The sequence below is a fragment of the Cetorhinus maximus genome, chromosome 3, assembly GCF_964194155.1.
Source record: "Cetorhinus maximus chromosome 3, sCetMax3.hap1.1, whole genome shotgun sequence".
Classification (NCBI taxonomy): domain Eukaryota; kingdom Metazoa; phylum Chordata; class Chondrichthyes; order Lamniformes; family Cetorhinidae; genus Cetorhinus; species Cetorhinus maximus.
The window spans coordinates 136,901,115-136,927,206 of NC_135881.1; the positions used below are offsets into that span (position 1 = coordinate 136,901,115).

At 41.8% G+C, this 26,092-nt stretch overlaps 1 protein-coding gene and 1 pseudogene across 5 annotated transcripts in view; one reads left to right on the plus strand and one right to left on the minus strand.

The window, feature by feature from the left end:
- LOC144678935 (RNA-binding motif, single-stranded-interacting protein 3) overlaps window positions 1-26,092 on the minus strand; it is a 1,591,210-nt gene that overhangs the window by 194,579 nt on the left and 1,370,539 nt on the right. For all 4 annotated transcript variants that reach the window (XM_078539041.1, XM_078539040.1, XM_078539043.1 and 1 more), the window contains 2 exons: window positions 24,773-24,930; window positions 12,426-12,505 (listed from right to left, as the gene is read on the minus strand). In XM_078539041.1, the coding sequence (XP_078395167.1) occupies window positions 12,426-12,505; window positions 24,773-24,930 (238 nt within the window). The remainder of the gene's footprint in view (window positions 1-12,425; window positions 12,506-24,772; window positions 24,931-26,092) is intronic.
- LOC144673358 (small nuclear ribonucleoprotein Sm D3 pseudogene) lies at window positions 2,029-2,474 on the plus strand (annotated as a pseudogene). Its single transcript, XR_013574297.1, has one exon. The product of XR_013574297.1 is annotated as a small nuclear ribonucleoprotein Sm D3 pseudogene (transcript).

Consider the following 26,092-nt stretch of genomic DNA (forward strand, 5'->3'; position numbering starts at 1 on the left):
TCCAATTGTGGAATACCTGAAAGCAACTTTGCAAGACCATTCAGAGTCATTTACTAGTTTCATTGGTGACATTAATCAGATTCTATGTAAATTAAGAAAGATAAAAGAAGTTTTTCAGATGTCCCTGTTCATGTCATTACACTTAAAAAGGTAATAGTTTGGTTTTGGGCGCTTTTGGCAATTTTGATCTGAAGTTGGAGCAATTATAGACTGGGTGGTAGTTGGACAGTCCTGAAAGTCAACAGTGGGCTTTTGAGAATTGGGCATAGAGTGTCTATAAACAAGTTTTGGGGTAAATAGAGAGGTTATCCAAGGACTCATGCCATTATCCACAAAGTGCTTACGGAGTCAGGTAGAAGCTGTGAAGAAGTAACAACAGAAAGAATAATTTATAGACAGAGTGATCAATGCAAATATTATGGACTATGGAGTGTGTTATTGGGGCAGGTCGAGCTTGTGATTGGGTTTGGGGGTCTGTGGAGCTACTGGATGGAAGCTAAAGGTGGTCTTTTGGAGCAGTTAGCATACTAGATTGGAGCCTATGCAGCAGGTCTTTAGGGCAGAATTTATTAGAATCAATATTTTCTGTTGGTGCAATCTGTGAAGGAACTAATATTGGGTTTGAATGAAGATATTCTTAATTATTCATCCTGTATGGTGCCAAGTGATATAAATAAATAAGAACCATTACATTCCTAAACGAAATTACATCTTGCTGTTGTCAGAAACAATGCACAGTTCTGTTACCAGAGGCAAATTCTCCACAGATTGGAAACATAAAGCTTTGCAGAGAAGCATCGTTTCCTGAACTGTTTATTTTCTTCAAGTCACAGCAAGTGCTGTCCAGGACTAAACTCATTTAGCACATGGACCAGGACCTGATACACCTGCCAAGATGCAGCAATTGACTGAAATAGTTCACCGAGCAGTTATATAAACTGAAGCAAAGAATCAAAATTTCAAAAACAAATATTTGGACATGAACAAACTGATTTTAAAGCACTAAATTCCTTTCTTTCACAGAGACACCATCCAGTAGACCCATGGCAGACATGGAAGCTATGAATCTCTCAATACTTCATGAAGTAAGGCCAGAGGTGGCAGATAAAGAAGGCACTGCAGCAGACAGTGACCATCCCATGAATACCTGCTGGACCTGAATAGGCTCTTCCTAGAGAGCGATGAGAAACAATCCCTTGCAGTGCTGAGTGATCTCTTGGGGCAGGATTTTACGTCCCGCACCTAACCCAAATCGGGCATAAAATCACGCATGATGGTGTCAGGCGAGTGTCCTGACGTCATCGTGCACTCTCGCGATACTTCGATCTGCAGGCACATGTGAGAGTCAGCAGCGCGTCCGCCGACAATGAAGAGGCACATTAACCCCTTTAATCAATTCAGTTAAACTTATTTTTCGTTGCCCGCTCAACCGTTTGGGTGGCAGACGGGCAAATCGGCCAGGCGGTTTTTGCATTTTTTAGGAAACCTCATCCCACCAACAGTAATTTAAAAAAAAATAAAAATGATTAAACATCATTTTTAATATGTCACACATGGGGACATGTTTCTCTCATTTTTAAAATCTTTGTTTTTGAATCCACAGTTCTTCAGCTCCCTGAGGCAGCTCTGTGCCTTCAAGGACCTTTCAGTGTGTGCTCCCCTGCACATGTGCAGACTTTAGTGCTCGCGTTCCTCCCGGCCCCACCCTGGCAGCGCTGAGCTCCTCAGCACATCATTAATGTTGGCTGGCCGTTAATTGACCAGACAGCGTGAAATCGCGGTCGGGGTGCGATCATGGGTTGCAGTCCATTTCCCGACCGCTCCTGGGCCCGCCCGACAAACAGAAAATCCTGCCCTTGGAGACTGAGGTCCTAAAGAATGATTTTTCTTTACTATTGATAGGTGCACCTTATGAAGTGCATCTCATGGGGAGGCAGTGGCGTAGTGGTATTGTCACTCGGCTGGTAATCCAGAGACCCATGGTAATGCTCTGGGGACACGGGTTTGAATCCCACCACAGCAGATGGTGGAATTTGAATTCAATAAAAATCTGGAATTAAAAGTCCAATGATGGCCATGAAACCGTTGTCGATTGTCGTAAAAACCCATCCGGTACAATCATGTCAATCCAAGTTCCCATCAAAGTGCTGCATGAGACGGAGAGCCTTGTGGTGACCTGCGAGACTGACACAGAGGAGGTTTACCAAGGAAAACTAATCGAGGTCAAGGACAACATGAACTGTCAGATATCTAACGTCACTGTCACCTACCACGATGGACGTGCGGCTCAGCTGGAGCAGGTCTACATCTGTGGCAGGAAGATTCACTTCCTGATCTTGCCAGACATGCTGAAAAATGCCCCCATGGTAAAGAGCATGGCAACGGGGACTGGCCAAGGGAAGGCTGCAATCCTTAAAGCTCAAGTGGCTGCCCAAGGGAGAGGCCGTGGAAACATCTTCCAGAAGAGGAGATGAGGCAGTTTCTGCCTTTCCCATCACCCAGCAGAAGTTCCAGGATTGCTTTGTGTATTTGTTATTTTATAATTCTGTAGAATGACGTGCAATTTAAGGTTTGTTGTCAATAAACACTTTCTTTTCCACAGAAAAAAAAATGTCTTTTAGGGAAGGAAAACTGCATCCTTACCTGGTTTGGCCTATATGTGACTCCAGACCCATAGCAATGTGGTTGACTCTTAAATGCCCTCTGAACAAGAGCAATAAATACTGGCCTAGCCAGCAATGACCTCACCCCATGAATGAATAAAAAAAAAGTTCACAGGCCTTTTCAAATTGTGTGAAATATAAACTCTAAGGGCTGGGAGTCAGGAAAAAGTCCTGGCAAAGACAGGATTTTCGTTCCAGCGTGGGGGTCAGGTACTAACAGGAGTAAAGCCTGCTGTCCCCAGAAAGAGTTCAGAGGCAGCCAGGGGGGCTGCTGAGTGCCGAGATGGGCTGTTTAAAAGGCCCACCTTGGTGCTCTGGGACTTTGGCCCAGTTGTAATAATGGCAGCAATACAAAGAACAGCCTTCTAGCCCTCACATCCCACACAATCCCCATGCCCCACTTCACGTCCCCTCCCACCCCCATGGCCCTACACACCCCCCCACCCATGGTCTCTTATAACCTCCATGCCAAGCTACAGCACTTCCATACCTATTCACCCACTATACACTCTGTACAGAACCAATGAACACTCTTGTGACAATAGGATGTGTGAAAAGGCTTTTAAAAAGTCACTCATTCGTAAATTTTTACTTTCTTTTAAAAAATCCTTTTAGTACAGCCCTTTAGAAATGTCAGTCATCCAGACCCTTTTAAGTATCAATAGCAGAAACTGCAAGCACGTGAAAGCTCTTCATCTTATGTAAATAAACATAGTGCAATTGAAAGAGAGCAAGAGCTATCAATCAAGTAATGTCTTTCCTTGGGCGCAGCTGTTTCAACAATATAATGGATCTCTGGGTTCTTAGCCAAGGATGCATAATAAGACTTTGGGTATGGTGAGTATGAGTGGCTATGGAGGGTGGGTGGAGGGGGCATAGCTTGGCATGGAGGGCATGAGTAAGATCTTTTGAACTTACCTTTCAAAAGATTCCTTCATTTAGACTATGGCTCACAAAACCTCTGAGGGGCTGTCAAGCACGGGTCCTTTAAAAGCTGGCCCGACTCCATGAAAATTCCGGGGGAATAGAAGATGTATATCCCCACAATGGAGCCGGCCAGTTTGGGAATGTAGGGGGCTGGCTCATGACCCTTAACCCATTCTGTTGTAAATTTGGGGGGGGTGGGGTGGGGTGGGGGGGGGGGCGGGTGGCACTGAGAATGGGGTTGTAATTCCTGGAATCAGATCCCAGCTACCGTTTTTTCACCACAGGAGTTTTCCTGACTCCATGAAAATCCAGCCCTAAATGTTGGTGCAGTTTAAGGTCTTTAATATGATCAGTTCTGTATTGTGACATTTACCTCCCTGTACCGCCAAGAGACACTGGAGTGTCTATTATTTTATATCTATTATTCCAAATGGCTATCATATGTGGCACTTCAATTAGTTATATAAAAGACTAGCTGACTGTGTTTCTTTCTGAAAATGTTTAATCATCCTCCACCCAGGCACAGCAATGTCTGTCTTTGAGCTCAGAAGCTGATTTACAAGGTTGGTGCTAGAATAAAAACTATAACTATCATCTAAATTGTTACAATGAGTTTCTTCCCCGTGGACTGGATTTCTTACTTGGCGCACAATAATGGGGTTCCTCCTGCTGGAAGATCCAACTCCCATGCAATTTAAGAATTTTCTTCCTTGGCAATTGTCATCAAATATACATGTATCTACTCAATGGTCTTCTGTTACAGCACCCATTTTCCTTATTTGCTGGTAAAATACAGCAGATAGGAAGTCTGTCTAAATAGTAAATTTTTGTCCTTTACTACACAAAATTTATTTCGCCATTTGTTTTTGTTGGCCTCATTGTTGTCTTCCCCAGCTATTCCTATCTCTTTTCTCAGTACCACAAAGAATGAAAAACAAAAATCAGGTTCTGCTGTCTCTCAGTTAGTTCCAAGCCTTTGAGATAGTTCTCCAAGATAGGAATGGGAACTTGGAATCCTGTCAGAGTTCTACCTTATCGAAATCGAGTTTTACTGCTGCCAGCACCACTAAGCTTGTTACCCACATGTGTAGGAACAGTACACAGGCTGATTATTGTGAGTAACAAAGTTGTCTTTTTATCAGCAGGCTTTAGATTAATTTGCTTCTCTGAGACTGACATGGGGAGTTGCTATAATTAGTCCTCATCCTGTAATTCAGAGCCAGCCAGGGAAAGTAGTGGTAACAGACACAAACACACGTATGCATATTGCATTGGTTCAGTACACAAACAGGTACATAGAATGCAAAATAATTCACTTAGAGGTGTTCAGGTCATTATTAGCATAGTCCTTTTTTTCATGCTTTCACACAAGCATATGTTTCTTAATGGTTTTGCTATGTCTCACCTTCCAAACTTTTTCAACCAGGAGTTTCAAAACAAATCTTCAAAAATAAAACATGCAATTTACCCTTTAGAAAAACACCAGATGCACTCCTTTACTCAATTTGTCGCTTTACTCCTGAAGGGCTACAGGTCGCAGCTATTGTGTGAGCTACAAGTACTTCCAATCCTCTAATATCCTCACGAGCACAGTAACACAGTCACACACAGCTCTGGTGTAACCAAGTTCTGCATCACCAAACATGGGATCATATAAACCAAACTCCCAATCTTGTAACATCAGGCAGGGAAATGCTTCTTTATGGAAAGGAAAGGCGAGTAAAATGGAAAGGTGAGAAATCTCAAGTTCACTTGCACTTCACCTAATAGCTGACTGCACCATGGCATTAGTAGAGGTCTGAGAGAAGATCAGTTAACTGAGCAATAGTTTATGACGCTGAAAAAACATAACAAAAGAAATTACTTTAAAAAACTATTAAAATGGGGCTATATTAATCTGCATGAAAATTTGAATGAGTATAAATTGGAGTAGGAAGCATGAGCTGAGATTTTGTGGTTAGAATAAGGGTAAGGCTATGAGCATTCACTATCATTAAGTGATCTGCACATGTCCAGATAAATGTGAAAATTAGGAAGCTGCTGTCAGATTTGCCTTGTTCATTCATGAGCTAAGCTACACTGGTAGTTTGCCGAGTGATTTGGCATTGAAGTACGTGCAAGGGTATGAAATTGCAGTGCTTACTAGACATCTGTTAAAATGTCAAAAAAAGTTAGCACTTATCTATTCCAGTGTAAGTGAATTTAATAATTGAAAAGTCTTAATTACTGCCAAACAACTTACCCCAGCAGTGAAAATTTACTTTTGTAAGTGTGGGTCTCGCTCCTTCAGATTTTAACTGTTGGAAACTTTAATACATTCTGTCTCTTTTATTATTAAAAAAGCGATTTTAGCGCTGACACCCCCGTTTCCACCAGGTTGCAGCAGGTCAGCTTCAGAGAGCTCCAAATGGCCGCCCACTCCCATAAAATTCTTGGGAGGTCAGAAGGCAAGCTCTCAATGAGCTCTTTAATGACCTCAATCTGCCCAATTAATGAGGTGGGCGAGTTCACATTTCTTCCCCACCCCCACACCCGCTCCACACTCTTCCTTGTCCTCAGGTAAGGCATCAAAGTCAAGAACAGAGGTGGCAGACTGGCATGCAGGCTGCCTTTTTTCTTTTGCTGACCTACCTCTGTTCTGTCCCGATTTGGGACAGGAAAATCCATCTGTGTGTGTCTCAGTTAGAGTTCTTCAATCTGACTGGTTAAAGAGACATGCCATTACCTGCCCTATTAAAACAGGCCCCAGATCCCCTGTTTTGGCTCTGATTACCAAAAACTGCAGTGTATAAGTGTCATGAACGGCGAGCACTGTTAGTTAGCCACTGACTGCAAAATCCAAGCCTTTGGGTAATTGTAAGAGCTGTAGAATCAGGTTATGGAAGTAGATGCTGAGCGAACCTCACAAGCACAGGTGCCTGGAACCTCATTGTTTCATAAAGATAAATGATCTTGATGCAAAAGCAACTGTAAAATGGTTACATTTGCAGCAGACATTACTGAAATAACGGGAACAATCAGAATAAAGGATGCAGTTAACAAATTACAAAAAAGGTTTAGATCAGTTATGGAATGAAGCCAATCAATGGCAAATTAAATTTAATGGTGGCAAATGTCACATATTGCATCTTAGCTAACAATAAGATAGGTAGCTTAGGAATACAATAAAGGAAATACAATCAGTTGTGAAAGATTTATAAAGGGACACATGTGTAATAATAATCTTCTGAGTTTTCCTGTCAAGACAATGTGGTGAAGCAGTTCAAAAAGTAAAGAGAATGTTGGGATACATCAGAAGAGTGGAGGATAACCTGCCCAAGATTATGCTGAGGATTTATAATGCACTAGGCATACTCCACTTGGAGTGCAGTTTTGGTTATGTTAAAAGTGACATTCCTTTACTAAGAAAGGTGCAGAGAAGAGCAACAAGTATGATCCAACTGTCATGAGCCACAGGGAATGTTAGAAGATCTCAGACTCAAAAGCCCAGGTGCTTTCAGGGGAATTTCAAAAAAAAGCACAAAGTACAAGTCTTAAATGCTCTAGACATGAATGACCAAGAATATTATTTCAAAATAAATCAGAACCAGATTTAAAATTTCTAACAGATATTCAAAAATAATTATTCAGAGAACGAAAAAATGTTTAGAATAATCCACCAATTTATTGAACAGAGTCAAAGGAAAGGGGATACATTTTAATAATGGACAATGGTGTAAAAGAAATTATTTTGAATTGCTGTCTATTATATGTGACGGCTGGTGTATATAACCAATGGCTAATTTGATATTGCCTGATTTATACCATCATCCATAGTTAAAATTACCCCACAGGACAGTTCGAGATGCAGTTGTGTTAAACTTAACTTAGGGGCATGAAAACTATAGGGACAATTTCAACAAATCAAAAGGTCTTTTTCTTCATCCTTTACTTTTTCATATGTCCTTATGACAAGGTGTATTTTACTCCACTCTTCCCAATAAAGTCATTTCTGATAAGTTCAGTATTTGCATCTGGGTGAAGTGTGAAAGCACCCTCCATTGACTTCCATCTGTTTGACAAAAAGCCCTTGCAGCCTTAACAAAAAAAAACAGAGCACTAATGGAGAAACCATTGTCTGAATATTTACAAGTTTCAAAATATTAGCATCTAAGTTGAGAACTGAGACTAATATAAACAGCAAAGTACTACAGAAAACCTGTGCTCATTTGATTTTGAAGTTCAGGCTGGAACTGTTTAAATCACATGAGTCTGTTTATAATTACTAGTTAAAGCTTTCATAACATCATAACCAGAGAGGTGCGACAGGACTGAAAAGACTAACTAGGCCAGGTTCCTGAACGCTATTCAAATCAGGAGTTCAAATTTTTATTAGACCTATACACCATATAATCGTCCATACCTGTTATATGGAAGCCTTAAACTTCCAGATGTTAAACTGATATTAAGTACTTATGCATACTGTGACTTTCTAATACTGAAGGTGTATTTTTTTTCCCCACATACTGAGTTGCATTAAGTCCAGGCATTGCATCGCACCCATTACGTCAATCTAAAATTCTCTTTAAGTGCATAACTCATGTATACATGAAATATTAAGAGGTACACCTGCCTCCTTTCAGGTTTATGCTCACTTGCAAGAGGGAATAGACCAATAGAGCTTCTACAAAGATCACTGCTAATTTCCCTTTGAATACAAGGATTGTTCATCTGCAGTGCCTTCTTGACATGAATGTGTGCCCACTGTGAATATCAATTAATACTTGGATACACAACAACACTCAAATGCCTGTCTTTGGTGAGTTTGAGCTATGCTCACATTTTATCCAATTTTGTAATTGTCTCTCCAAAAACGGAAAAATTGCCAGGTCATTCACACAACATGGTATCTTTCTTAAAATAGTCACATTATTAGCCACCTAGCATGAGGATGAGTCGAGGATAGGAAAATACCTGCAATCACAACACAACATCTTCCATCACCAGCTACAACAGGAAACACAACAGCTTTTGCAAGGTTAAAATGCCCATGTGTAGGGTAACATCAACCACTTTGTAGTTTCATGGGGCAGAATTTTGCCCTTGGCGTGCGGGCTCAGCAGGGGCAGGCAAGGGCGGTCCGGAAGCTGCCCGCCACCCGTGATCAGCACCGCACCGCGATTTCATGCTGGTGGGCCAATTGAGGCCCACCCAGCATGGAACACGAGCGGCAGCGCTCAGTGCTACCTGTGCGGGCGGGGGGAGGAGAGTGAGCAGGCCAAGCACGAACATCGCGCATGTGCGCAAAAGAGTGCTTCAATCTCCCTGAGGCACGGAGCTGCCTCAGGGAGATGAAGCGCTGTTTTAAAAAAGAAATAAAGAAAATAAAACTGTCATAAAACATATCCCCTCATGTGAATGTCATGTTTTTAATTCAAGTGTAAGATTCTTATTTGATTTTTATCTGCTTTAGGAAACCTCACCCCGCCCGTGGATGAGGTTTCCTAAAAGGTGCAAAGGCCTCTTGGCCTTCTTGCCTGCCCGCCAACCATGAGATTGGATGGGCAGAGTAAATTAGAATTTAATTATCTTTTTAATGGCCTTAACAGGGCGAGCGTGCTGCCAACTCCAGCACACGCCCGCCGAGCAAAATATGTTTGACTTTACTGCCATTGCAGGGCTAGAAGGTTAAATTTACACCCAAGCAAACAGCTGTCTTAAAACTCTGTAAACCTCAACTTTTCCACAATTCTCATCCAACTGATGAAATGTCTATTCTGGCAATAATAGTGTACTAGAAATATAGTGAAAAGCATAGGAAATATTCATCTTTAAAGAATGTTAATTTGGACTGTCAAGCAATAGATGTAAACTGCACATATAACTTAGCATTCTGACAGTTTTTTAAAAATGATAAAAATACAAATTTCTGATGCATTGAGAGGAACAAAAGCAAATGCATTGGCAAGAACATTTTCATTAATCAAGCACAAATATGTCAAAAAATCTGGAAATTTTTAATTGGAGCTTTTAAAATGTTGTTGCCCACATTACTCAAGTATCTCTATGGACATGTGGCCTCCAAATATATGTGACCTTCCTTCAACTGATGAAGGAGGATAAAAATACATGTATCTCATACATAGATATGCACACACTGCTGTTAAAAGAAATGTTACCCCTTTCACTGCTCAAACTGCAAAGGAGCAAATTTAACCCTGCCGATCTGGTAAAAATTAAGCACATAGGTGGTTAAAATCATGGAAAGTATTCAGCGCTCCAACAGGGACACATCCCCACCTGCCACCATTTTAATTGCGCAGTTTTGTTTAGAAGACTGAAGGCCCGCCAGAAGCAGGTAGAACCCCATGAATACATGCAAATCAAGGTCCTATTATGCAATAAAGACCCAGTGGCCATTTTAATGTGAAGCCACAGAGAGCCCCTACCCCCAAGTGCCTATGGAAACCCACCAGAAACAGTGAGGAGAAAATGAGGAGACGGCTGGTTTCCTGCCATGATCAGGTGGGCAACCCATTAATCAGATAAGGCTTGAGAGTTAAAATGACCTGGTCCTTACATGGGCACATTGCAAGGGCATGTTGCTTGGCCCACTCCCACCTGCTCGATTCCAGTGTGGAGTTTTCATTTTAGAAAATCAGAAATAGATATTTTCACCCTTAATTAAGAAGAAACCTCTAGAGCTACACATCAGAAAATGCCAGACTGTAGGTAGCTGCTTTGTAAAGCTCTTCAAATAAAAATGAAAGCACTGATTCCACAAGTTATTTGAACTGAGAGGGTGATTAGTCTGTGCTTTTCCTTATGCTTTGGTCATACAAATTGGGAATAATACTGATTAAATAAACAGATCCAAAGGAAGCTCTGCACTAAATGAGCTGGAGATTACCAGCACCATTAGGGACGGGCTTGGAGTCAAAGGTAAAATTACAAGTTTGGAGTGCCCATCAATTCCTTGCTGCCACAGCATTTTACCAGGGTTAGGGGGCCCCTCCACCGTATGGGAGGACTGCTTGGTGAACTCTGGCAACCTCGTGGGGTTGGGGCAGAGGAGGGAGGGGGAGGGGTACAAAATTGGGCACTATGGCCCATGGAGGGCCCCATTGGTGGCAGTGGCCAACCCGCAGCAACCACCTTCTAACCCACCCTTACCAACTCCCCACAATCCCCACCTCACTGGGGCCTGCCTGACTGGCCCTGGCAACCCAAGACCCCATTTACCAGTTGTGAGGCAGACTGCTCCCATGTTGCCCTCCCTGGCAGTCCTGATAGAGGCCACCACTCAACGTGGTGCTGCTGAGATTGCTGAACTGCTAGTCCTCCAATTAGCCTTCAGCCTTTGGGGGAAAGCGTGTGTCCTTTACAGGAGCCCCGACAGCAACTAATTAGTTGCCGGATGACTGAAAAATGTACCCTTGGGTCCAGCAAATGGCCAAGGCAGGCTTGCTCCTGGCTTTCAGGCCCACTGTCAGGGCCTGCTGCCATAACGCCAAAATTCTGGCCAATGTGTTTGACTTTACCTCTGTGGAGGTTTAGTAATAAATGACATTGCTTAATATCACAGAATAGCACAGACAAACGAACACTAGTAGACCAGCTGTCTGCCTACTCAGGCAGGGACAGAAAACAATAAAGAGGACAATAAAAACTAACAATACATAAATTTAAAAAAATACATAGCAGTGTTATTTTCTAACATGGGTTCAAGATCAAGGGGGTGAAACGGGCCTTCCATGGTGGCCCAAGACAAATGATAATGAATCAGCAGCCCATTTGAGTGCAATGAGAATGGAAATTAGGTGAGGTATAAAACAGGCTGCAGACTCATTGGGCAGAATCTTACAAGGCCCACAAAGGCAGTTTGGAGGTGGAGCTAGGAGTGAAAAGTGCAAAATCCAGGTTGGATCTCTGACAAGATTTTGTCAGAGGCAGGTGAACAACAGAAGCAGTTACCCACCAGATAGTGGCGGGTAGCCAATGATTAAGGACCTATTGAGGAGAAGGGGGATGATGGGGGGGGGCGGAATTTGCTGGGATGTTCCTGACATTGGAGTGCTCTGCCTTCAAGTGCCACGCCTGGCAGCTCCATGCAGGTGGCTGACTGGAGGAAGGGGACGCCCTCTGCCTGAATGAGGGTTCATCGGGAGGAGTTTCCCCTCCACTCCGAAAGACCTATCAACTTCTGCCCTCTTTAGTTTTGAATTTAATGCACACCTCGGAGGGTGCCTCCATTATGAGGCGCTCTTGCGCTCTCCTTGTTGGCTGAGCAGTGCCCAGCTCTGCTGGTGGGACTGCTGGGCGACCATCCAAAGCTCCAAGCGCTCTGATTGGGCATCAGGAACCTACTCACCAGGCAGCCTAATAGGACACTTCTGGGAAGATTGCACAGGCTGATGGGCCTCAAGGCTTTCAGGGAGGGAACCCGTATTTGTCCCTGATGGATGAATTTTTTCAAAGGTGACAAAATTCCCCGTTTCACCCAATTTGTGCTACTGCCAATTTCAACCCCTAAATTCCCACAACATCAGACATTTAATCTGGGAGTGATAATATCATCAAAGCACAAATCAGACAAGAGACAAATACAACAATCAGATATAATTTTTACAGTTAAAAAAATATTGCTTTTATATACAGTACATTTCATGAAACAAGTGGGTGAGAATGATTACAATGAAAATAAACTCTGCTTAAAGTTAAGGGAATAATAAAGTATTCAAGCTTCAATATTGCATTCAAATCATCTGAACCTTTGACTTTTTCACACACTCATTCACAATTCTATATTAACTCTATTTCCTGATTTATCAATAACAAATAATAAAAAGGTCATACCTGGTACACCTGGTGGCATTTTCAGATATTTTCCATTAAAATGTTGAATTACTACTTCACATTTCTCAGTGGACTCCATTCTAGATATAAAAAAAGGGGTTGAATGGTACTATGTAATGCAGTGACTAATAATGTGGACACAAATACATTGTATTTTCCTCAGAATATATTTTCTATCCTGGAGTGTGAGTGTGAGATTTCACAACACCTCTTTTTTTATGGCAGCGGCACATTGTACAGAGATTGCACCAGAGGAGCAATACGCCACCAATATTATGGACAATTTAGAAGCATATATTAGCTGCAAGCCTGTCCTAAAGTCACTTCATCAGGAGCCAAGAGGATAAATAATACCGGGACAGGTTTCTACCAGCAACTGCTCCCCTGGGGTGACGCTCTTTCATTGTTGTACCTAATAACATGAGTCTGTTCCAAATCATTGACATGAAAAGTTTATACAATGATTAGTGTCCATTAGCAGAGTCAAAGCAACAGAAAGTTAGTGCAATTATTGACCAATCACCAACAGTGTCTAACCATGATCTATCTATAGAGAAAATCAAGGGCAAGCATATATATCAAGGATATTTCATTATAAATTAAACAGATAGTTTAACTTACTTATGTGCTCCTTTTCATTAGGGTACTGGTGCATTTGCAAGAGTTCAGAAAAGAATAGCAAGGCAAGTTGTGACAAGGAGATGCACACAACTATACTCATTGGAGAATGGAAGACTGAAATGAAGATCTTTGAATTGCTGAGGCATAGAAATATAGAAGCAATACTAACTTGCATTTATATATAGCCTTCAACATTGTATAATGTCCTATTGTGCCTCACATTAGTGTTATGAAACAAAATTTATGAAACAAAATTCAACGCCAAGAGCAAAAAGAAATATTTTAGGACAAGTGACCAAAATCTGGTCAAAACACTAGACTTTAAGGAGCATCTCAAAGAGGAGAAAGGCAGAAAGGTTAGGGGAGAGAATTCCAGAACTTAGGGCTGAGGGAGCTGAAGGCAAGGCTGCCATGATGGAGCAAAGGTAATCGGGGATGCTTAAGAGGCAAGAATTGGAGAAGCACAGAGATCTGGGAGGTTGTAGGGATGTAGGAAATTAGAGCGATAGGGAGGACCAAGCCATGAAAACAAGAATGAGAATTTTAAAATCAATGCATTGTTTGACCGGAAGCCAGTGTAGATCAGTGAGCACAGGTGATGGGTGAATGGCATTTGGTGCAAGTTAGAATGTGGGTAGCAGACATTTGGATGAGCTCAAGCTTACACAGATCAGTATTAGTCTCATATGAGCTGTTGCCTAACACCATGGAATAATGGCATAGGATGTTTAGAAAAAATAATTCATAAAAATTCAGAATTCAAAAATTCAAAAGTAATTCATAAAACCACTGCATTATAAACCTTGCAATGTTATGTAAACTAAAATTCGAATGAATTAGTTCTGTTTCTTTCAGTACTTGATTGATAGGAACTATGTTTAACTTGGACTTAACGTGAATGGGGAATTTGAAGACGCTGGTTAAATTTAACTGGCTTCATGTAAGACTGCAGATCAGAAGAACTTTTTATCGTCCCAGTGTATTGGATATGTGGCATAGAAAATAAAGAAATTAATATTTTGATAAATGCCTAAATAAAATAAGTGAATAAATATAATTTAAGACCAGGGTGGAATAAGTATAGACATAGATGTTCAAATACTTTTATAGAATATAATTGTTGGGATCGTTGATAAGTCACTTATGAAACACAACTAGTTAGAATTGATCAGTGTAAGTTGTCAGATAGATTAATAGCCTGGAGCTTCAATGGATTATCTTTGGAAACTGTTGAAAAACTCCCCTAGGCTTGATCTTTTTCCAGGTTTTTAATGGCTGGTTCCCTCCCTCGGGGCATTGAGTGGGTTGGCTGAACATCATGGCAGACCAAATTATACATTGTCTGTGGAGAGAAAGGGGCTTGATAGGTCAAATAGCCTTTCACATCCTTCTATTCCTTAAGCTTGCAACTTACTGTTGCTGTATAACAGACTGAAATGTATTTATGCTTGGAGACAATGGCAGCAGCCTCTGGGTTTGCAATGAGGAGATTGAGCCTACCAATGTCCTAGAAAGGTGCTGAAGGTACTCAGTTGTAAAGTTATGCAGTAAACTGTTCGCTACCTTTTAAGTTGAAAGGTAATTGGGATCAATGATTTCTAGCACTTCTACCTAGATACAAGGTTAATGTGTTTTAGGTTGCTATAGGGAAGGCAGCAGAGGAATTCATTTTTTAATATCAGGTTACAGGCTTTCTTACAAATCAATGAATCGCAAAGACAAATAGCAGAGCTTCTGTGTGGTCAGCAGAAATAAAAGGCTAGTTGGCTTTGTGAGTTACCACAGCCAGATGTAGGAGGGAAATGCTCTCTAGTTGAAGGGACAAACCTGCAGCCTTCTACGGATTCCAAGAGATTTGCTCTGGCATGGCCAGGGGAACAAGAATCATCAGAACAGGCTTTACTGCTGCTGGTGGATTAAAGAAATGCTCCAAAAACTAAGGAAAACACCTGAAGATCGTCACTCAAAGTTACTACCTGGCAAAATGGGGGGACAGAGAACCCTTTGGAAGCTGGGACAAACTGTGGACTGTTTGCTAAAATGACTGTAATTCCGTGGAGAGCGCAATGGGTGGTAGGTATAAAAGGGGGATGCTCCTCTCTGTCGATTAAAGTATAAGTTGCCAACAAAACAAAAGTAGTGTTCAGTTTTAGTGCTTTTCGTAATTTGTTACAGTAAAAGTTTTAAAACATGAAACCTTGATGTATCATTCTTTCAGCTATTTAATGGAAGTTCAAGTTTCTTATTAAAAATTGTTAGTCTCTATGGAGATCAAAGCTATAGGCCTGAACTTCCTTGGAGTGGCAATCATAATCAGATTGCCACGCCACTCCTAGTTTCTTACCTGGAGTTCCAGCCTCCTTTTCTCACTGGACATTCTGACTCAGGCTGGGCGAGAGCTGTCTCATGCAGTGGATGCCCAAGACCTTGTGTCGACTGCTGGAGAGTTGGAGGTAAGGAAGCCATGTCCCCTTTTTTAATGACACTAGCTTAAAGGTCCAGCCACTTTCAGAAGCCAGGGAGAGGTTTGTAAGGTAAGTGGATAGGATTGGAGGGTGCAGGGGGTTGGGGGGGCAGTCAGTTGGTGGGGTAGGGGGTCGGGTAGTCGAGGGTGTCAGGGATCCAGTGGACAGTGGGGGGGGCATTCCAGTGGCCAGTCGTGTGTGGGGTTTGGGTGGTCGAGGCGAGAGCAGGCATTTGTGGGGGGCTCTCGGGTGATCAGTGGGTGGGGTCGGTTGGTTGGGTTGGGGGTGGGGGGGGGGGTCAGGTGGTCAGTGGGGTCTGGGTGTTTGCAGGATCAGATGTTCAGTCAGGGAGTCGGGTGATCAGTGGGGGTTGGGGTCGGGAGAGGTGGTCAGCGGGGGAGTTTCGTAGTCAGGGGTGTCCCGTGGGGGAGTTGGGGTGGGTGGGGGGTTGGGGGGGGGGGGGGGGGGCAGAGGGGGTTGGGGGGGGGGTGGCGGTGTTAGTGAGGAAAGTCCTGGCAGGGGTCAGTACTATAGTAAACCAGGAATTACAAGTAGTTTTAATTCTAACTTTTTCTGGGTAACTATTCTGGTAAGACAGTCGGAACCATCCGAAGATTGCAATTTATATCATACTTTCGGATGGTTCCTAGTACAGGGCAATTGCCCAATGGAAGTTTGAAATTACCAGACAATTGCCATGCAATCCTTACCTGGGGACTTCCAGAGGTGTGGGGGAAGCTCCCCAGCGCATCTTTGGGGCACCCCCCCGCCAAGTTACAACGCCCTGGAGCTCAGAAGTTACGGGCCAAAGTCTTATTTTTCTGAATGTTAGAGAGTATGGGGTGAACCTCTGAGAGGTTAAATTTATGATCATTCCCACATCTGCAGAAGTGTCATAGTAACCCAGAAAAAAGACGTAAATGCCATTTCTCAAGTTTCTGCAGGTCTCTGTCAATGTTATGGTGGGAAACTTTGAGAACCCATGTGGAAATTCAATCCTTAGCTGATTATGCAACAGAAATATTAATTAATATGTTAATTGGATATTATTTACATTTGCAAAAAGGGCCTTCTCCAGTAACTGTAAGGCAATAAATTCTAACTTTATAAACTTTTTAAAGTGCAGCTAAATCACCCATGATCTAACGTTACATTGGAAGGAAAAGTGTATTGTACTAAATGATCATTAAGATTTCAGCCCTGAACTAAAGCAAAAGTGTAATTAGCTATTGGCTATGCACATGTGAATGCAACAAAAATTGTTCGAAATTCCTCTGTTCGCTGTTTCAGTAACATATTTAAAATGCGTTACTACCTCATTAAAATAATTGACAAAGGAATATTACACTTGCAATGGTTTTTATATTACAGTTTGAATTCAGTAACCACGAACCCTGTGATCTTAAAAAACTGGTAGAAAATTGGGACATATGATCTTTTGTTAAACCCAACAGACAAGTATAGCAGGTACAGATTGAGTACCAGTACACATGTAGTGATATGTTGTATGCTCACCAACTCTGCCACTGTACAAGCACAAAAATCTCAGGAGTTCATCATTGTCATTCCGTCAAAGATTGGCAGAAGGGAGAGTTGAGCATGACATGCTGGACGACATCAATTTTCCCCTTTTGTCCTCTCCTCCCCTTCAGCACTTCATTCCATTTAGCAGTTCAGATAACCATTTATCTGCCTAACAAAGGCAGACCTATCCTAGCTCTAGCCAACTTACACCTGAAATTCATAAACTCATGGGTGACAAACGAAGAGGTTCATCCACTTAAACCAACCATCCCGAGACTTTGTTGAAATGGACCAATCATGGGCATATATCCACATGCTAATTTTGTCAGAGGTTTTGTTTGAGTTCAATGCCAACCTATATTATTGATGCTATATCCTTATTATTTAAAATAACCTATTGAAGCAACGAGGCTGACAAAATGGAGTCTGAGATCTTGTGTTTATGTTGGTTAGTTGGTGTCTGTACAATAAGTTCTATTACCTTGTGAACAGAATTAATATACTTTAAAAAACCTCCAGTGGAAAGTTTAGGATTCATTTCTCTCTTCCTTTCAATTTCCCTTTGGATAATCTACCTTCCCAATTCTCTTTTGAAGAGTTGGCCTGTGCTGCAGCCCATTTCCATGATTGGCGGCGGCCGTTTCCCTTAAGTACAAGAGCAAACTGGTCAACAGGCGATTCAACATGGAAGGCATTACTGCCAGTCCAATTCTGTCTTTATGCAGCATGTAATTTCCACAAAGAACACTGAATAGTGATCAACAGTGGAGGTCCAGCATCATTGGATTGGAGTACTCAGTAAATCCATGTTTGCAATTTCAAATGTAGAGTATTAATTGGTGAATGCTTCTTTCCGTAGCCTGGTTTAGTAGTACTGGAGTGTACACGGCTGAGTTCTAGCCTCAGCTGGCATTAAAAATCGGCTTCCATCCTTATTTGAATTGAATAATTTCTTGAACAGATTGTGAGATACAGCACTGCAAAGCTGTGAGGAAGAGGAGCTAAAGTTACAAGAGATGAAAAATTAGAATTAATTGGCCCATCATGCAATTCAGCCAATGACAGAGTTGTCTTGGAAATAAAGTAAAGGGGCACATTCTGCCTTTCTAGCTACTTATCTAGTCAATGGTAAGAAACATTCCTCTTCTAAATTACAACAATAGATTTTCTGTTCTGAGTTCTCCAATCTAAGCCAGGCTAATGCTGGGATACCTCAATTTGCCATTCTTGTTTATTCAATGTTCTTCCTGGAAATCACATGTGCCAAAGTTCAAGTCAACTTTTTTTTATCTGTTAGTCATTCATGAGATGTGGACGTCGCTGGCTAGGCCAGCATTTATTGCCCATTCCTAATTGCCCTTGAGAAGGTGGTGGTGAGATGCCTTCTTGAACTGCTGCAGTCCATGTGGTGTAGGTACACCCACAGTGCTGTTAGGATTTTGACCCAGCAACAGCGAAGGAATGGCAAATTAGTTCCAAGTCAGGATGGTGAGTAGCTTGGAGGGGAACCTTCCAGGTGGTACTGTTCCCATGTGTCTGCTGCCCTTGTCCTTCTAGTTGGTAATGGCTGTGGATTTGGAAGGTGTCTAAGGAGGCTTGGTGAGTTCCTGCAGTGCATCTTGTAGATGATACACACCACTGCCACTGTGTGTCAGTGGTGAAGGGAGTGAATGTTTGTGGATGGCGTGCCAATCAAATGGGCTGCTTTGTCCTGACCGATGTCAAGCTTCTTGAGTGTTGTTGGAACTGCACTCATCCAGGCAAGTGTGGATGAAGTAGTAAGAAGAGAACTGGAATCTTTAAAGGCAAAAAATATACACAAATATCTACTTGACAGCTGATGTACAATGCAAAAAAAATTGTTTGGTGTTCTATGACACCATGACATCGTAGGAAGAGTTGTACAGTGAAATCAATGTTGAGACATACTTTCAAAAAGAGTTAGCACACGTAAACTCCTCCAATAAACTACCTCGAGAGCTGAACCATACACTCCCTATTGCAGCTGTATGAAGAATGCACTCCTTTTCTCCTAGAATTTCTCAATTAGTTGATCTGAAATTCCAACTGATGTTATCAGCAATCTGGCACACGCTTGGCTTTAAGTCAAGTGAAAACTTATCAGTCCTGACAAAGAGCAGCAGCACAAAGAAAGGAATACTGTTTGCAGTTCTCCTTTCATGTGATGTTCAGTTACCACTACTGGACCTTTTGTCCTTGTGAACCCTTATGGGACTGCCATAACATAACTATGGGCAAGCTGACATTCTTTCAACTTCCTGCTATGAATGTGGAGGGAAGAAATTTATCTTAACGCTGATCCTACTATGCTCCAAATACCGCAGAAACTCTTCATAGCAAATTCTTGATTTCAATTACAAAATTCTGTTCCATCAACATTTCCATTGTATCTGGGGTCAGTTGATTGAGTGTTGTTGACTGACTGACTGACTGACCGATGAAACAGAGAAATCAGCAAGTTTCACTTCAGTTACACAGAATAATCAAGTCAATCTGAAGTCAATGAAGTTTCAATGTTGAGTCAAAAAGCAATTTCAAAATTCTTCTACAAAATGCACAATTTTCTTTTATTCTCAAGGCTGTGTTGTCAACTTGCCCTCAATGCTCTGAAAAGAATGGATTAGGATACTACTGCTTCCAATAGATGAACTGGAATGAACACAAAAAAAGATGTAGATTGAGAGTTAGGTGTCGGAGGCCTTTGGGAGACTTTAGGCTTGGGAGGCAAGTGGCCACAATATCGGCAATATTCCTGCACAGCCCAATGGTTGGAAGGCTTGAACCACTTCCAGGTTCGGACCTCATTAATATTTTGTCAAACAGGAGACCTGTTGTAGTTCACTGGTTACCCATATTGGAAAATCAGCTGCTGTAACATGCATCCAGCAGGTGAACCCTGTTGTAGGGATAGCAGGCTGCGTGGAGTCGGTGGGGAAATGGGAGAAAAGGCAGGCTGAAGATTTTTGTGGGGCCGGTGGGAGTTAATTTGGAAAATGCCACATTTTTCAGAATAGAAGTCTCTTAGTATTAGACTTTGCATTAAGACTATTCCATTTCATTAAAATACTGTATGGCACTATTCTCCTATCTTAATTAAATTCCAATTTAAATTATATGATAGATATCTCAATCATTTTGACACTTAAGGCAGAATTCTCAGATTCAATGGGGGCAAAAAACTGATGGCAGTGGATTGGTCACCCTTTACATAACTTGCTTAAATTTGAGTTCAATAAAAAGGCAAATTGGGTGGGGGTGCAAGGGGCCTCCAATCCACTGCACTCATTTTACATAGCCACCCAAACTGAAAGTTTTGCCCTTAATTTTGTTGTAATTCTTAAAGTAACTGCGATGGAGAAGTGAACCAAACTGGGTTTCATTTTAATTCCGTCATTGCAAAACATTTAATTTGCTGCAGATATGATTTTTAAACAATGAATGTAACAGACTCTATAACACATGAGTGGTGAAGTCAAGTCAGGTTCATGTGTGTCTAAGAGAAGACTGGCTGGCTGCTTAATGACAGAGGTGGGGCCTTATGACCCTAAAACATTCAATTTTGGTAGCAGAAGAGTCAGGTATTTATTTCATGCCTCAGGTGAGTAGAGCTCTTAATAAATAACACATGCTTCCATATTAATGTTATGTGCCTGTCATATATGAACATTCTGCACATGCATCATCAGTACAGTGTAAACTCACCTGCAAACTTATTGCTCTTGCTGTGATATGTATAAAGATAATTTCATCACCTTAACAGTACCATAATGCTGGTATTATACCAAATAGATGCTTTATGCAGCAGGTGTTGTTGCTTTACACAAAAAACTTAATTCTTATTACGAATGCCATTGTTCTCTTGCATTTGAGTAATAATATAGTGCAATATCCTTGGACCTGCAAAAGGTCCCTCCTTGTTTGCAGTGGGGGCTGTAAGGCATTTTGATATTTTGTGTATTTCTGTCATGCTGTAAGGCCTTCCTTTGTTTCTTTTTTAATATGTGTTATCTTTATACTTATGTTAAAAGTGACCGGTTGTGAGGTGGACCAATGTCCTGAACTCTGAACGGATGGTAGGAACATGGAGTGCGGAGTGCATCGGACGAAGATTTCTGACCAAAGACATTAATGCTGAGGCTTATATGGAACTTTCTTAAAAAATAAAGACTGGGCAAGGATACACAGACACAGAGGTGTCAGGACAGGCCACTGGGGCGGTGGTTAACCACCAGACACCCCGATTACAGAAACTGACCTAGACAACAGCCTCTTGGGCATGTGTGAATGGCTTTCTTCCTGCCTTACCAAGGTACAGAAATCACATCCATTGCTGGCAGGTACCTGGAGACACCCCCTGCTGAGAGCAGGAAATGACCACGTGTAAGTTTTCTTTGCATGGCCATGGTGGGGTTGATAATCCAACCGGATGACTCGATTTAAGGCAATACCTCGTCTGCCAAGTGATCAGGCTCAGAAAGGGGTATAAAGCCACAGCTCTCAAGGACATTGGAACTGCAGCCAGGAAGTGTGACTTGGTCAGTCACGGGAAGTTGGAGGAATTTGTTCAATGGACCAACACCCTGGAACGAGCTCTTGCACATGGGTCTTACTAAGCAACTGGTGTTGTAAATATATACTATTGCTTAGTGGGTTAATAAAGGTTTTCCACATAAAGTGGAAATTGTATCCATAGTTTGTTTCATGTCGTTGATACCAATTTCCGGGCGAGGACCTTAGAGGATAGTGAAGCCCCCTGGTTAAGAGTCTTGCAGGGCTCACCACTCAAAGGCTGAGGAGAGAGAGAGAGAGAGTGTCAGAGTTCCTGCTCTGGATCATGATTCTGGGCCCTTGTGGCGGTTGGTTGATACAGGATTGAACTCAGGTTTGATGTGTGTCTCTAGCCTCACATTTTAATGAGAAAGAAAAAAAAATATATGATCAACAACACGGAGAAAGAACAGATAATTACTAAAAACATTGGGAATAAGCAGTGTTATACAATTACATGGTTTATTGTTTCTAATCAAGAATTATTGTCATGAATGAGCAGTGAATCAAATTTACAGCCCCCCCAAATGGTCAGAGTTAGAATGTTTTAGATCTAGTCAAAAATACACAAAATACAGATCAGTTTGGGTTTGACAGCACCTGCCCTTTCACAAACATCGCACAGCGAAAATTTAGAAATAGAAAATTCTGTATCTCCATTTCATCTCTGGTGCCAATTTAAATGTTTTCCACTATTGTAATTCTACTGAGTTAAACTGCTTAGCTTTACAGTGTTGGGGTAGAAGAGAGAGAATAGAGAGAGATGTGCATGTAGTTTTGTGCTTTTGTGCGAAAAGGGTAAACAGAAGACTGTTAATTAAACTCAGAGCTGTGGGAATTCAGGATAAATCCTGGGAATGGATTAGAAACTGGCTGCAGAATAGGAAACAATGAATACTCATTAGAGGAATTATGTCAGAGTGGTGGTGGTGGTGGTTGGGGTGGGGGTGTGGAGTTGAAGTGTTGAGTGCATTGAGAGTACTGGGATGTTCCAGAGATCAGCACTGGAACTATTATTGTTTCTAATTTACATAAGTGAACTGGATTCAGAAACTCAGTGCAAAGTGGTCAAATTTGCAAATGAAACTAAACTAGGAGGGGGAGTGGAAATGGATAAAGCAACCCAGAGTTGATAGAATGAGCTGGGTTTAATATGTAAATAAAGAGGAGAATGGAAGATGAAAGATAATATAGACAAGTGTAAAGTGTTATACATGTAAAGGAAAAATAGATAACACATGCCCTTCATGTTAATCAACCCATCTAATAGCAGTAATCAGCAAAACAAACGATATGCTGAACTACATAGCCAAAAAAGTATAATAGAAATCAAAGTAAGAAGTGATCAGTCTTTACAGTGCTCTAGCATCCAATTCTGATACCAAAAAAAGAAAGTTATTCCATTGCTGGAGGCAGTGCTCAGAGAAGTCATGAGGCTGATCCGATATATCAGGGATATGATGTATTAAGGAAAGACTGGAAAACCTTGGACTTATCAGTCTAGAAAGGAGGTTTCCGAGAGCACATTCTTATGGAAGTACATAAGATTGCTAAGGAAAATAGACAATCTAGATTGTCACTTTAAATTAAAATGTGAAAATAGAACTTGAGGACACAAAACTAGTAGTTGTAGGACTAATATAGAAACAGGAACAGGAACAAACATTCATCCCCTCAAGCCTGTTCCACCATTCAATTTGATCATGGCTGATCCGTATTTCAACTCCATTTACCCACCTTGCTTCCATAGCCCTATCAAAAATGAATAAATTTCAGTTTTGAACTGTTCGATTAACCTAGCTTCAACTGTTTGGGGAAAAAGTTCCAGATTGTCACTAGCTTTTGTGTGAAGCCGTGTTTCCTGACATCATCCTTGGTCTGAATAGCTCTAACTCTAAGGTTATGTTCCCATTTTCTGGACTCCGCCACCAGAGGACATAGTTTCTCTTTATCAACCCTATCAAATCCTCTGATCATATTAAAGACCTCAATTAGGTCCTGCTTAATATTCTAAACTCAAGGGAATACAATCCTGGTATATACAACCTGTCCTTATAATTTAACTCATTCTTAGTCTGTGAATCTGTATTGCATCCAGCTGAAGGCTAATATATCCTTCCTGAGATGTGGTAATCAGAACTGAACGGAGTGCTCTAGATGCAGTTTAACCAGTACTTTGTGCAACATAATATAACAATATCAGGAAATTCTTTACACAACTGTAATCAATATTTGGAATATACTTCCAAGTCGAATTGGGAAGCAAAAATCCATTAATAAGTTAACAAACACTTGAATGATACAATGGAAGGTGTTAGTTTCTGCCTGAATAGATGACATAACTTGGGCCAAATGGCCTTCCTCATCCATAATTATCTTGAGCTGAATTGTCAATCCTCTGATAAGGGGATGCAATGATTTTGTGCTATTTTCAGTCTAATCTTTCATGGTCAAACAGGTGAGAGTTTGTGTTGTTTTCTCTGACAGTTTAGACAAGGGCTCATGCACATCAATCTGTACTTTTAGTCCAGTGAACATCTGTATTTTCAAGTTGAATTAAGTTGGTCTGTGGCTGACTTGCCTTAGAGTAAATCATTCAGTGAGTCAAGTGATTATATTTGATGACGAGGCATATTTTTCTGTATAAACAAAAATTCCTAGTTGGAAAAAAAAATGACTGGTTTAGTGGTTTAGTTTAGTGGAAGAATTTTACTTTCACTTTGTAAATAGGGGTATAGTTTCCAGTGTGCAAACTAATGTGTGTGTGTGTGTGTGTGTGTGTGTGAGAGAGAGAGAATGTGAGTATCAGACAATCCAACAAGTAGTGGTTCCCTTAAGGTTCAATTGTCAGAAAATTCTTAACCTGCTGTGCTTTGTATGGAACATATTCATCACTGTCAATCATGTTTTTATTGCTTAATTGACTTTTTGGGAGCAGTTAGGGGAGTTCCTGTTCATCCATGGATAGGGGTAGATTTGAGATGTACACCTTGATTAGATCCTGTTCCTGCTGCTGCCAAAACGAAGAAAATATGACATGCCCAATAGAAAACTGACATTAGCAGATCAGCCATCTGATCAAACCTACACCACGAGTATGAATTAAAATTACGCCCCATTTGATCTTTTCGTGCCAGCTCTATTGAAAGATAGGCTCTTGGCTCTCACCTGGCAAATCCCACCCCTCGGCTTACTCCATTTGCATCTCTTAATATCCTTGTGGAGATCACATGACCAAAAGGCTTCAGCATGTTCTCTAGTTCCTGCTCATCCATGGATATGGGCAGATTTGAGATATACAGGTTGGTTGGGTCCTGTTCCTGCTGCTGCAAAGAAAGAAGAAAATATGACATGAATATCTACATTTCAAAGTGGAACGTCTAAGATTCCAGGTATATAAAAACAAGACCACCAGAATGAGCACAGTCGAATAACACAATGACAGCTTGATTTGAAACCAATCAAAAATGATGTAAGAAAATGAGCATTCTTAATTTAAAAATCAACCATGACAATACAAGCTCTGCATTTTCTTACCATCCTTCAAAATCTGCTCAACATTTCTAGATTTCTTAAAACTGTCTGTTTTAGAGAAAAAAATTACGCACACACGCAAATACACACACATTATTGCGCTAGATTTTAGGTGCCCCCACTGGGCGTGTTTTTGGCAGGAAGGCACGTAAAATAGGGCAGGTGGCCAGCCCACCACTTGCCCAACCACCCTGAGGTCACCTCCCTAGGGGGGCAGCGAAATCAACAGCCCGACCGTCATATGTAAATAAATAATTAAGGGCCAACTAGAAACCAAATGACCCCGATAATAGGCTGCCCATGCCATAAAACTGCTGGCATGGACAGGCGGAGGAGTGAGCAGCCAGTTTTTAAAAAAAGTACTTAAAAGGGCGGGAAGGAAGGGGGTACTATCTTTGTGGGGGTGGCCTTTGCAATATAGGGAGCAGCTGCCCCCAAGACAGTACCCCCCTTCCTTCCTATCTGCCTGGTCTCAAAAGTCCAAACTCCACAACCCCTCCCCCCCACCCCCCCCTCCCTAAGCAGACAAAACCCTCCCTTCCCAATATCCCGGACCTATCTCACGCTGGGATCTACTGGGCATTTCTCTTGGGACTGGTTGCAGTGCTGGGAGCACTCACTACTGAGTTCTTGGTGCTGCCGGGACTGCAATCGGATTGGCCAGCAGTTCCCAAGGGTGGGACTGCCTCTCCAGTGGGAGCATGGATTTCCCACTGTTAGACAATTTAACCCACCCACAGCGTATAATGGCTGTGGGGCAGGCTTGCACGGGGCGGGTCAGCTCTCAGCCAACTTTCCTCCTGGGGCGGATTGGGGGTAGGGGGGTGGGGGGGGGTGGGGGGGGAGGGGGAGGGGCAGGACACGAGTTGTCCACATGCCCATTAAATGAAGCCCATTATTACATTTGACATTTCCTGCCACATTCCATTGAGAAGATGCATATAAGCAATGCTG